Below are 14,267 nucleotides of genomic sequence, written 5' to 3' on the forward strand. Positions count from 1 at the left end.
TCTGCCTTTTTGATCACAGCAAGGTTGCCTGCTGTTCTGCCTGGGTTTTCTGAACCAACATATTTCATGATTCCTGGCTTCTGTTTGGTCATGTAGAAAAGAGCCTCTGTGCTGGCTGTGGGAAAGGCACATGTTTTATTTGCAGGTGGAAGTGGAGTCATGTTTGCAGCCGTGGAAGCTGATGAGGTTTCTCTTGAGCAAGGCTGTGGTACTATATAAACTTTTTAACATTGTGTTAGATAGTACCGTGTGAATGCTAAAACAGAACATGTGGTTGGAGCAGCGGAGGAAGATCAGGAAGGAAATGCATGCCCCTGGATCATGTTTATAAATGTGAGAATGTTCAAGCTGCTGCTTGAGGCTTGCAGAGCTGTGGCAGCATGCTGCCTGGCCCATGGGCACACTAGCACAGGTACAGCTTCAAATGCTGCCAGGCTCCACAGTCTATCATTGACCAAGCAACAGAATTTGCCTTTCAAACCTTGACTGTACTTTCTGACCTTTCTCTTCTGCTGCTAAATATCGGCAGTTGCTGCATGAGCTCTACCCACAGCTCTTCATCAGTGCTGTTAAAGAAGGAGACATGGGGCTTGCATGTCCTTCTCCATTGTTTCCAGCACCCTTCATAGTATGGAATTGCTTGATCTCTGCAGAAATACAAATCAAAAGGAATAAAATTAATTACAGAAGTAGAATATTGCTACAAATATTACCAAAATCTAATGTCTGGTATTCTGCTATTTCCTGAATGACTATGCTTTTTCTTTTTTTACTGGGGTGTCAGTGGGCTGAGATACTCGTGCTGTGCTGCACAGCAGGAGAGGAGGTTTTCCAAGGTGGTGGGAATGGCATGTACAATCTTTCTATACAACCTGGAGCTGCTTATACAATCAGTGATGTCAAATGCAGAGCATGGTGGAGCTCCGTGAGCTCAGTCTGCCTCAGCTCCAGCTACTGAACTGTGGTTCATTCCAGTACTCAAAGTAAAACTGAATAAAATTTGAAATATTGTCATTCTTTTGGCCGTAGCTCTGGAAAATTAAAGAGTTTTATACCAAAACAGAGCATTTCACTGTGACAAACAGCTTGAACTGAACCCTGATGCCATGAGGATCTCAGGAAGAAAGATTGCCTTAAAGATTGCTGCTGCTGCGGTGCTGTTTCTGGCCTTCAGTTTCTTTGGGCTCTGCAGTCCAAGCAAGCACTACAAGACCCGAGAGGAAACTTAAGCTATGAAAAGTCCAGTTTTTGGTCTAAAACAAAATTAATTTAAGCTGATAGACTGCTTCTTTACTCAGCCTCCTGACAAACCCTTGGCAAACAGAATAATCACAATTACAGAATCCTTGTAAAAATGATTAATCTGTTCTGCCTGCATCCAGTAGGCTTTTGGCTCTTTGAGTACACTCTTTCAGATTGCCAAACTGATAGTCTGTCAACACAGTTGTAACACAAAAAGTTGCTTCATTGCTCCTGGTGAGCTGCCTCAGCACCCCTCACTTGCACAAGTTTCAGTGAAATCAAATTCACCTTCTAAAGTCTGTGTTTATTGTGACATAAAAGATAGGAGTGCCCACTTGAAATTCAGGCTATATAGAATAAAAAGCCACTGGTGTATTTAAGAATAATTATTTCAGCTAAGATAGAGGTGGGGAAAAGTCATTAAAAGCACTGTAAAATTGGCAATTCTTAAACTGCAATTCTTCCATGCTAAGCAATTGTAAAACCTGTTTTTTAGTTCAAATATTGTCTGGTAACATTTGTTCCTTAATTAGGTAGGCAAATGATCTAATATTTGAATCCAATTTATCTGTAGAGGGGAAGAGACTGGTGATAAATGCTTCCTTGTTGTTAATTAAATGCTTCCTTATTGTTAATTAAAATTAATCTGTTGTAGCATTGGTTATTTGAAAAAATTCTCTATTTTTTCCTCTGTAAATTAAGCTGGAGTCTGACCTCTGAGACTCTTTAATTAACATTTAAGAGTCAAGTTGTTAAAATAATTTTTTCAATGGAGTCTGAACCTCTTATTTCGTAAAGATCATAGATTCCCCATACCTTTAATAAAGGTTCCACTTTGTTGGACAGTAGCTCTTACTCTATTTCAGATGATCTCATTTTCTAACATCTTTAAGTACATTGGTTTTGTTTAGTGATTTAGATTTGTTGTCTTATGGCGCCTTTTAAATTGGATCCAGCTATTAGCAAAATGTACTCATTTTCCCTGAAGCTAGACTTCCATTCTGCAGACCAAAAGCTTAGTAAACTTAGTAACTTTTTTCTCCCTTTAATAAAGGCATGATTTAAATTACTTTTTTTCTAAAGCTTATGGGTAGACTTCAGAAGTAATTTTTTTTTTTTTTTTTGCTTGTATGCAACTCTGAGTGTGGGACTCAGTCATCCTTAAGAGTTCTTTCCAACTCAGCTGTGATTCTGTGAGATTCTGTGATTCATGTGAGGAAAAGCCAAAGAATTGAGTTTGTTCAGCCTGGTGAAGAGAAGGAGTGACCTAATTGCAGCCATCCTGTGCCTGAAGGGAGCCTGTAAGAAAGATGAAGAGGGACTAGTTGCAAAAGCATATATTGACAGAAGGGGGAATGGCTTGAAAATGAGAGTATCCTTAGATTAGATATTTTAGAAAAACTTCTTTATTTAACTGAAAATGGCTAGACACTGGTAACAGGTTTCTCAGAGAAATTTCCCCTTCTGTGGGAGTTGCCCCATCCAAGACCAAGGTTGCATGGGGCTATGAGCTACCTGATCCTGCCATGGCAGGAGGGTTGAAACTACATCATTCTTAAAGTCCTTTTCAACACATTCCATTCTGGGATTCTATGCTGCTGTGATTGTGTGGGCCAGGAGAGTATAACGTGGATTAGGCAAAATAATTTATCACCTGGGTGAGAAATAGTCAGTATCTCTTTCATTTAAGACATGTTCAAAATATCTTTAAAAATACTTTTTTCTCAGGTATGTATGTCATTAGAAGCTTTTCTTTTGAAAATCAAGCCATGTATTTGGTACCTTACATGGCTTTAATCTCTCAGCTTTGTCAAGCACCATCTCCCAAAAGGTCTTGGCCCAGATTGTTAAAATAAAGGGACTCCCTTAGAGCTGGATTATTAGACTATTTTATGCAATTTTTTCCCCCTCAAATAATCTCATGCAGCAGTTTGCATTGTCTGAAAACAGATCAAGCAACCAAAATTTTGGTCTTAGTATCTTCCATTCAGCTGTCCAAATGCAGGTAATTTTTGAGATACAAATAACATTGTGCAATACTGTGCATTTTTCTTAAAAGTGAAATTAAAAGATATTATGAGGCTCCTGGAATTATTTGTATAAGCTGCTGCTCCTGTATTTGAAACTGTGCTGTCTGACAGTAGCATCCCTTCACAATGTTCCCTGTAGGTGAGTGCCAATACTTAGATCTTAATGTTGTTGGTACTTATGAAGATTAAATTTTATACCTGAGACATTGAGTCTGTCTGTCTTCAGGTTACTGGCCTGTGCCTCAGAAATGCACTACTAATATGAGTATTGCATTGTAAAACACACAGTTACAAACTTCATTTAGCTTAAAAACCTGGCAGTGGAGCGGCCCCCACCATCTCCAAAAGCAGGGTGGGAGGACAAAACTATTTCCAAGCAATGAGGATCCATCCACAAGGAACCTGAGGTGTCAGCAGGCCTCCGTCCCTCCTCTGCCCTACTCTTCCCCATCTTTGGGAATGCCAACCGTCAGTCCTGGACTTGGGAGGACAGCTCTCACCCTGGAATTGCAGGCTGTGAAAACAAATTTCAATTCCAATTTCAGCATGTGGGTCCTTGCAGCTGCCAAACCAGTAAGAGTTTGTGTGTGTGGGTGGGTGAGCAGTTAAAGGTGTTGCTTCAGATCCAGCAAAGTCCTCTGTGCTTTCTGCCAGCAATAACAGGATGGATTGCTGTAAATTACTTTTCAGGTTTAGTTTGTATTGTTTATGGTATAACCAGCCAAAATGACATATGCTGTGAATCTCTGAACTGTAGAAGAGCACAGAGAAACGTGCAGAGAGAAAACTGCGAGAGGACTAATGAATTCTTATTTTTGCCGCTGAGTATTTGCTCCTGGGAGGAAAAGAAAAGCCAAGAAGATCATGCACAGGATGTGGTATGGTTAGCCCAATCCTACCACAAGAAACTTGGTTTTCAAAATTTCCTTTTGAAACTGTTTTGTTGAAAGTGCCTGTTCGCATGACTCATTCATTAGGCGGTGAAGCTGTGGGGCCCGTTTTGCTCTTGTCCCTCTAAGCATTGGATGAGACGGTGGGAACTGGGGTTTTTTTGTACTCTACTCTTATGTGACTAAAATTCTCATGTTTGTGGAGTCAGCCTTAGGGCTATGGAGTATCATAGAAAAATTCTTCCTTTATAGTTCATGTGTCTGAGAAACTGTTGTGGCTGCAGTTTGGGCAGCACGGCTGTCTACACACCATATGGCACAGGGGGCAGGGATGTAACCCGTGTATTTCAGTCCCCATTGTGCAAGGGCCCCCTGCCCCTCTTGCACTCGGAGCCAGCCTCGGTTTTTGTGCCCTGCTTTCTGGGGTCTTGCACAAGTCAGAGAGAGCCAGCAGGGCTGACTTGAGCTGATGGTTTCACAGACCCTTCAGCAGCCATTGGTCCTCCTGCAGCTTGCTCTGCCACAGGAACATTTGGGGCAGACAGGAGGCAAATGTGTAATCTGAGGATAAGAGGCATGCTGCTCCTGCCCCAGCTGGCCAAGTGCCAGCGTTTCAGGTCTGGGAATGTGCTGGGATTTATACTTACCCTGGGAAAGAAAGGGGAAAAAAGCGAAAGAGAGAAAGAAAAGTGTGTGCTGTCTCAGATCTCACTCAACAAATAAATGTTTTTCTTTTTAACTATTTGAATAAATGTTGGTTGCCAAGGACAGAAACCATATGGAGGAAGGAGCAGTTAAGGGAACAGGCACAGCTTAGTTCTGTGTTTTCCAAAGCCATTGGAATTCAGATGCTCAGGCTATGATGCAGTGTCAATCATAGATTGCATTAATATGTGAGGAAGTATGACCACATGAACACCTTCACAGAGAGAACTTCTGTTCTGCTCTCCATGCAGCTACAATGGTTGCACCAAGAAAGGTGTTCTGGGGACAAACTGGCTTCTGTGCTCTTTCAGCCAGGTCCCTGCTTATTATAAAAAGTACTCAAAAATGTAGGCACTTAAAATCTTGTGACTCCACCTTTACATCAATAAATACTTTAATAACTGTAGGGGTACTAACAGCTCCACCAGGAGGTATGAAGATAGCCCCATCCCTGCTGCTGAAATATTCTCACTGAAGGCACAGTTTGAGGCCATAAGCAGCCACAGAAGCTGCACTTGATTGCTTCCCTCCTGGGTAAGTGCTTTAACTGCTGGATCATGAGATGTAGAAGAGCAAGGATCACAGGAGGGGACTACAGACCCTTTCTCCTTGTTGCTATCAGAATACATTAGGAATTCTGTTTGGATTGTTTGTTTGTTATATATGGAAGAATCTGCAGAGTAAAGTGTATCTACAGTCTCTTAAATGTGTTTATGTCGTTTGCTTAACTCATCTTACAGACAGGAGAGGTGTATGGTTAAGCTTTGAGTCTGGTAGTTTCATCCAGGCAAGGAGCTGCTTGGTGCTGAGAAACAACCTGTAACAAAGCTGCATTGCCTGGGAAGTTTCCTGGAGAAACATTCAGTGTCTCCTGAGAGAAGCAGCAGCTGGGTAGGATTTTAAGGTCTGCATTGTGAATACAGGCATCTACAGCAAAGTGAGCTGAATCTTGGAAAGCCATTTCTTTTGTAAATCTAGCTCTGGTTCCATTAGCAGGAATCCTTACTTACAGCTGCTATTTTATCAGCAAAAAGCTGTAAGAGACAGCAGTTATTCCCTATCATGCACAGCATTGTATCTATTTGGTATCTTAAATGCAGTGAGTGCAAAATCCACCCAGCCTCAAAACCTCATTTTTTTTATTTTCATAAGCTGTCTTCAAACTATTTTTTATAAGGGATCAGCTGAAAAGAGGAATCAAGCACACATTTATGACTGTGGGCATTTATGACTTGTTATTATGCTAATAGGATTTACATCTAATCTAATGTAATTCTGTGAATTTTTTTCCAGAGCTAAAAAGTTAACAGTGACTAGGATGAAAAGGAAATTATTTTCAAAACCTTATTTCCAAAAGCAACGGTACCTTTTCCCCCATACTCCCTTTCTGTTTTCAGTTCTTGATGTCATCACTAAATCTGTCATTCAGAAAAAGGTTCATATTCAGTTAATTGATGTAAGCAAATTTGGACTCAGTTTTGAAAACTACTAAAACTGCTAACTTTCACTTTTATTATGAAATGTGATTTTCATTAGGTCCGCAGTCTTTTGAAAGATGGTAAGAGAAAAGGCTGAAACAGAAGCACTGGGAGTTGTTCCACATAACTGTTTTCCTTTACTATCAGTGCAGAATTGCTAATGGAATATAAAATGTTAGGCTGATCACTACCTGCAATCAGGAATGCCTAACTGGAGTGTAAGATGACATGCCACAAGAGTGGCTAAGAAAAAAGTCAGAAATGTAAAGACAACACACACATAATTTATGTTAATACTATTTAAGATGTAATTTGCTTGAAAACTTCTGTAATAGTGTAATTCATGTTAATACTACTTAAGATGTAATTTGCTTGTAACAGTGTGGCAATAACTGGTTTTATCAATGTGTATTGGTAGAAAAGCATGACAGCTTTTTAAATGCAGATGAATTTTAAATGCTTAACAATATGCTTAAAATCTATCATTCATTTAAGTGAAAGCTTCCTGTTTCAGGGGAACTTCTATCCTCTTGGCATGGATTTAATATTGGTAAAGAATTAGATATAAGCCTTTTTATTGCTTGTATGATACACTTAAATAGGGAATATTATCAGTTGTATTTTGTGGCTTCTCCAGACCTTTGCATGGTAGTCTCTGTTTCCTGCCACCCCCAATGCCCTCCTTTCGACAGTATGAAAGAAATAACCTTTAGTGTAACTTAAAGAAAGTCAAGGCTGGAAGCAGTTGCACTGAAGATGCTGCAGATGGTGTGTCTGGGTCTGGGTTAATTTCTAGCACAGAATCAGGAGTTTGTCTTTGGGCATCCTGGGTTTCCAAAGCCCAGGCACAGAGTTCTGGCTCCTCTGTCCAGCTGACTGACTTGCCAGGCTGCAACCTGCCAAAAGACACAAACCCAACAGAGATGAAAAAACTAAACTGGTACAGATACATTATGAACACTCAGATAAAATACAGGGGTTTATTTGTTTGCTTCTTTTTTTACCTAGTTTTATTTTTCTTCCCAAAGGTTCGTCATCGGTGGTGTGAACTTGTCATTAAACACAAATACCAGCCGGGGTATGGAGACATTGAGAGATTCCTCAGAGAGGATCAGGTAAGTTACATTTAACTAGTATTTTGAAAACAATCGACTTTTTAACACCCTTATGCTGAAAAAAAAAAAAATAGTATATTTTCTTGCTGCAGTTTGTCAAAAACAAGGCTGTGTATTCATTTTTTTCTTCTGTGGTCCCCTAAATATTATAGTTTAAGGAAGCCACTTCCCCACCTAACCTAAACACTGCTGATCTTCTGCCAAGTGACGAAATAGAATTCCTCCTCTCCTTGCATTTTGTGCAAGCCAGAGGTATGAATGATGCTAGGGAGACACTTCTCAGCAGGTTCCTTTTGCAGGATGAGGAAGGCGAGTGTGGCTGTGAATGTCCGTACAGGTACGAGGTAGGTGCAAAGCAGCCAGTGCTGTGGTAACCTCAGTTGAGATGATAACAGCCAGAAGTGGTACAGAACATTCAGGGAATGCTGGCCTCTCCATGGGTAGGGACATGGTAAGAGAGGATTGTGAAGGCATTAAAAGGCTGGACATACATTATTCCCTTACTATGGCCTTGTATTTAGGTAACTGTGAATTTGGAATTCTAATTGCACCTCTACCTTGTTCTTTTCTATTTCTTTTATTCTTTTATTTATCTTTATTCACTATGAGCCCTATAAAATCAAGACATTCACTGCCTAGGATGAATTTTAAATATTCAAATGTATGTTAAAAAATAGAAAATTGTGACGATACATCAAAATCTAGGCAAGATATTAATGTCTTTACCTTTTATGCTCACAATTAACAAAGCTATTTACAGCCAGTGAGGATTTTTTGCTTTCAGCCAACATAACACAGTTGAATTATTGCAGTTTTTTCATGAGTTCTAGCTTGGAAGTATACCTCCTATTTATATCTCAGCAAATAAACAAGGCCCAAGAGCTCTTGGCAAGCTCTGTATTAAAGCAAACAAACAAAAGACATAAAATAACATTATTTCATAAGGAGTTACATTGATTGTGCATATTTGAATTCTGTGAAAGGATGGAGCTATCCACTAGCAGAACCTGGGGTTTCGGGGTTTAGGAAATCCTTGAGCTGATAAAACTATACAGAATTGCATTATGTTTGGAATAGCTGTTATGCCAAATAAAGACATTTTCTGGAGTGTACGGAAATAATTTTTGCAACTTTTTAAAATAATCTAATTTCATTTACTTCAGCAATGCATACAGTTAATGGCATAACGAGTTTCTGGTGTGATTAGTACTTAGAGCAGTTGCATGTCTGTACTGATCATGTAACAGCTTTTTTTAAAAGTCTGGGAAAAAAATGTAAGTGGACTGTTTAAGTCCTTTGAAGTTCTACAAAACACAAGTGTGTTTACTGCATATTAATTTTTAGACCTAGGGGAGAGTTATTAATGCTGGGTAGAGAAGGTAGCTCCTATAGTAAGAAAATCTCAGCATTTAAAAAATTCTCAATGAGAGTTACTAGAGTCCAGCTCCAAGGTCATTTGTGTGGCTGCCAGACCTTGGTGCGGCTGCAAACCTTGGAAATCTGAGGTTTTGGTTCTGGCATCAGAGCATGCTTAAGGAACTGGCAAGGAATCTGGCAGGTTCCTGCCACTCTTGAGACTTTCTCCTTTTACTCCAATAATTTTTAAATTTTAAATTTCTCTTCTGGCTGAAGGGGTTTTAAAGGCTTATCACCCAATGCTAGAAATTGCAAGGAATAGCATTAAAAATTATATTTTTTCAATGCTATCCAAATTTTTCTGCTCCTGCAAATGTCAAAAAAATAACTGTAAAAGTCAGCATGCTAAGCTGCTAATATTTTGTCAGATGTGTAATCCTATTTTGGTAAGTGTAGTTTAACACTTACTGAATTCCTGTCATTAGCTGAAAGAAATGTATCATCAGAAAAAAAAAGACAATCTCCAATATGTTTCCCATTAAGTTGGCAGCCAGAGCTTTGTTGGCAGCAGTGAAAGGGGCCCAGATCTCCCTACAGGAGCCCCATTACCTTTTTTTATAGCTGCTATGTCCAGAATAAATAATTAGGAAAAGCCTGCTTTTGTACTCAACCAGAATTCATGCATGTTAAGCTGCATCTCTGATATAAAGGGAGTCAAACATATACATGACCATATTCAGTCAATGTCCAGTTTCAGAATTGCTAAATGGGAATTTTAGAGTGGAGTACTTCAGTCTTTGTTCATGGATGTGTGAGTAAACATGACAATTGAAAAGAAAATGTATATCCTGTTGAAGGAAGGAGAAGCTTTTTTCTTAAGGGACATTTGGGATAAAATCAGATAGTTGGTAAAAGGAAACGGTATTCAACTTGAAAACTGGCAAGGAAAGTGGAGTGAGGAATGATTTTTCTTGTCATGCCATAACACAAAATTCTTACATTAATAATCTGTTTTTGGAGAGTCAACACAGCATATAGACAACCATCCTTAGGCTAAACAGACACAGAGAAAATTAGTTCTTCTAGGGCGGGAGAATAGACATTAGAGATTAAATGGTGTTTTCTGTGGTTTTGATTGCCTATTTTATTTCATTTCTAGTTTAAATGAATAGTAGGGGGTCAGTGGCAAAAACCCAGCTAACTAGTTATTACTGGTGGTAGGATGCTTGTGTGTTATGTTCCTCTTTCAGGCCATGGGTGTGTATCTCTATGGTGAATTAATGGTGAATGAAGATGCAAAACAACAAGAACTTGCACGGAAATGCTTTGCTGCAGCACAAGAACATATGGATGCATCCTCAGCCAAAGTGGTGGCAGAGATGTTATTCTGAAAAGGTGATTTTTCATTTTAATCCTAACACCCTGATTTTGCTTCACATAGAAAGAATATGAAGAGCTTAGTGTAGATGGTAAACTATGGCATACCATACAGCTTGTGGCTGCTTAGGCTGAGAGATAACTCTTGTTATGTATCTTGTTGGCTTGTTTTTTTTCTTTTTCTGAAGCCCAGCTGCAGAAGCAGTGAGTTACATACATGTAGGCATAGCTGGAGAAAATGGAGAATGGCTTTGTTGTAATGGACTGTACAAGAGGCAACTGTAAGTCCAAATGGCCAAAGAAGGCCAGGCTCTGCCCTACAGTTGTTTCCCACCCTGTATTCCTAATTCTGCTTACAAAAATTTCAATTGTGTGAGGAGCATTTCTGTTTAATAGAGCTGCATGTTTACTCAACAGGCAGCATAGTCTTTGAAAAGAGCCTGTTCCCACAGTGGAAATACGAAACTGTGGACTTGGAAACAAATATCATGTGAGAACAAGCTGGTAATTCAGATGTTCTTGTGTTGAGGGTATGGAGGTTTTGAAGACTGATTATGAGGTAAGAAAAGTACCCTTAAGATGAAGAAGCTAACTTGTTTATGAAATTGAAGGAGAGGAATTGCCAGAAAAAGCAGAATTGCAAAAATATTTATGGAATGAAGATTTCCATAGGCTATAAATTTGCAAATATACTTTCCAGTTCTCTGTCTGAACAGTTTCTGCACATGCATGTTTAACATACAACCTGTTAAGATTTGTATGAAAGTTTCTTCAAGTGCAGCATACCTCAGATTTTTGGTTAACCATATAACTCATCCAACAGACTGATTGCCATGGTTGTTCACAAAATTCAGGCTTCTAATTTAGCAAAAACATTGTCAGTTAATTGATACAAAGCAAAAATCTTAATTTTCTCCTATTCTAGCAGTATTTGACTGTAAGTTCCACTTGATTTTGTAGTGTTTTTTTTGCTATGTTTATATGAAATACAGCCAATAACAGATACAATGAAAGCAAGTTTGATTATGAAAAGCCATGTTGTTCTTCTGTATAGACAAGAACTGTACCTGCCAAGAAAACTTTTTGGGAAAGGTGGATCAGACTGTAAAGTGGCAGGAGATGAGTTGTGGGGTAGGAGAGATACCTTTTTAAATAGTTAGGGCTATAGAGACTCTCTTGTATACTCCAAATTATTAAGGACTCAGGAATTTGATTTATGTTCAACAATTCTTAATCTGGTAGGTGTCTTCAAGTGTCTGAAGGTCAGAAATAATAAAATCAAAATTTCTACAAGTTTCTGATGGTAAGTATCTAGCACAGGAAAATTACATGGTATGCAGGTGTTAGCAGTAGTCTAGAATGACCCCTTTGACTTCACAGAGTGGAAGTGCATGGTGAGCTATAACATAGAATGTAAAGATACTGAGTACAATACTGTGTGTGACTGCACAGCTTTCTTTTAATGTTATGGCTGTTTGGGTTCCTGGCATGATGATTTGTGACTTCAGATTAAAATCACATTGCCAGGGATTACCACGCAGCCATGACCACAGCTGCTAGCATGAAACTCACCATTAACGGTCTGATGGCTGCACAGCGCGGAATCCTCTCCAGCTATCAAACAAACAAACAAAAAACACACACCCACACACACAAAAAAATAAAAACTAGAGAGAGAGAGAAACAAACCCCCAAACCCACCAAAATCACAGGAAAGCAGCAGAACATCATGGAAGAACCTCCTCTGAAAACTATCTCTGCTGAGACCGAGATCTCTCTGGCGAGGTGCAGAGCTTAGCTGATTGGTGAACAGTGATTGTTTTCCTCTTTGTTCACAGTGGCTAAGTTCTGCACCTGAAGAGAAGGGAGAGGAGACTCTCTGCAGGGCAGAGAGCGTTTGCTGGCTGAGATCCCTTGCTGCTGAGAGAGCAGATTTGTGATGAATACATCAAGGTTCAGTGTATGGAGAATAAGACACAGAGGCAACCTGGGAAGCTCCAAAGACTTCTAGTTTTAGTTGAGAATAAATAGTGCTCCTTAAGTTCTCAGTCTAATTGCAAATATAAGGTATTGCCTACAGTAATTTGGTTACCATGCTTTCCTAAAGGTCAGAGGAAATAATGCTTGTGACTTTAACCTGAAATTGTCAATAAAGCTTTTGTTTTATAGTCTTCTCTTTAATGGATGCTGTCATGATCCTCTCTGCAGTTTTAGCTTAGCACTCTGTGTTGTTTGCAGGAAATGGTGGCAGCTCCAGTCGGAAACAACTTACAGCTGCTGCTGTTGTTCCAGGCTGTTGATGGACCCGTCCTCCGGTGCCTACTGAGCTGATATCAGTTCTGATTTTACACACTGGCTCAGTTCAGCAGGAACAGGAGTCGAGCCCTAGAGCAAAAAGCAAGATGTACCTTTCCTAAGAGCCTTTGAGAAGTGTTGCTGTTTTCTCTCAAAAACTGAATCAATACACATTATGATATCCTGATGTTAGACACTAAATGGCCTAAGGGGGAAAAGCTACCTCAGTACTGCTGTTGGCTAAAGATGAGAAGGTATGTGGGTATGTAGCATCACACAGTATTGCTGTGGTAACTTGCCTCCAACGTTATTTTCAGGGTAACTTGCTAATAACCAAGAGAGTTAGTGCTTCCACCATGGATCCCTCCCTATCTTCTCCAGACCTTGTTGTGGTAGCTTTAGGAAGCTAAAGAGATCATTGTTAACTCTGTAGCTACAGTTACAGTTTACTGGTAACCTAAAATATAACTCAATTTGGAAAGCTGCGGCAATCAAGAATGCACAGATATTCCTTCATTGTGACAGAGTAATAACTTTAAATGCTGTTTCCGTTGCAGGAAAGATCACAGACAACTCTTTTAATAGATCTTCTACTAAACCCCGATGGTACTAGGATTTCATTGACCCAGGACATCAAAGGAAGGATTATGTGACTGCTAAAACAATCAGCTGACAGAAATATTTACTTTTTTGTATTTCTAGAGATCCACTGTAACTGAGAACACATGCACACAAAACATACTACACATACACACAAGTTACTCTGACTCTAGGTGATTCTTTGATACAATAATTTTGGGATTTATCCTTGTGCTTTGGTAATACAATAATTCTGATTTGCAGATGCCAAAGATTCTTGATTTTAACAACTTTTTTTATTTGAACATTCTGAAAATGGATGAAACTGTCTTGTGTACTTACAATTTTATTTGTAACTTCTATGTCATATTTAAAAAATGTCAGTGTAAAATCAGCCGGGGCTGCAGTGGGGCTCATAAGATTAGAGAGAAGCAGAAATAAACTGGAAAGTTACCTGACATCATCCTGGTGATGGGATGGGACTGAAGAAAAAAACAAAGATCATCATGCTCTCTCTGTCATGTTTAAGTTAAATTTTACTAGAAATGTCAGACCTCCCATTTTCTGGAAGTGTCTTTCATACCCTTGTGATGCTTCTTTTGCAATGGTATGTCAAGTGTTTCTCTTCTTCCCTGATGAATGAATCTTTACATTATTAGAAGACATCTTAATTGTTCATTTCAGAGAGTTAAGAATTTAAACAAAAAAAAATCTGTGAACTTATTTCCTTTGTACTCTATTGTTTTATATCAAATCCTCTTTGGTAGTAATAAAAATATCAAAATAAATTATTTTTTAAGTACATATAGTCTTTCCATTGCACTGTGGTTCAAAATAATTTAAATACATGGGAAGAAGAATGACTCCATTCCTTCTTTTGCAGCAGGAGAAAAGCACCTGGAACTCATCACTTAAGGGATGATAATGAGAAAAAATAAATGGGGTATTCTTTTTTAAAGTTCTTAGCCTCAGAATACAAAGTATTCTGCCTGCCTCAAGAGTGTCTTCAGTACAAAGAGTACAGTTCCTTTTCACGTCACCACATTTTCTGACCTCCCCCTTTGCAGACATAGAGTGTCACAACCTGAATTAAGGGACACTCAGCAAGTTCTTTCAAATGCAGTTAAGAGTTAGAAAATTGTCCAAGAAGGCACTAAGGCACCACAGTGACTTCTAATGTAATGACTCTCACAGACACAG

General features: G+C 39.1%; 1 protein-coding gene across 8 annotated transcripts in view; it reads left to right on the plus strand.

The window, feature by feature from the left end:
* Positions 1-13,871, plus strand: part of AOPEP (aminopeptidase O (putative)) — a 205,507-nt gene extending 191,636 nt beyond the window's left edge. For 6 of the 8 annotated variants that reach the window (XR_014951723.1, XM_085568114.1, XM_021531143.3 and 3 more), the window contains 3 exons: positions 7,374-7,460; positions 10,067-10,211; positions 13,046-13,871. Coding sequence is in view for 6 of the 8 variants with exons in the window: in XM_085568114.1 (XP_085424240.1) it covers positions 7,374-7,460; positions 10,067-10,207 (228 nt within the window). In the remaining 2 variants the exon portion in view is untranslated. Of the gene's footprint in view, positions 1-7,373; positions 7,461-10,066; positions 10,212-12,031 lie in introns of all 8 variants that reach the window. The other 2 variants (XR_014951721.1, XM_085568112.1) reach the window with 2 other exon arrangements.
* Positions 13,872-14,267: the final 396 nt, after the last annotated feature.

Source organism: Lonchura striata, chromosome Z (assembly GCF_050655825.1).
Source record: "Lonchura striata isolate lonStrDom1 chromosome Z, ASM5065582v1, whole genome shotgun sequence".
In the NCBI taxonomy this organism is placed as follows: domain Eukaryota; kingdom Metazoa; phylum Chordata; class Aves; order Passeriformes; family Estrildidae; genus Lonchura; species Lonchura striata.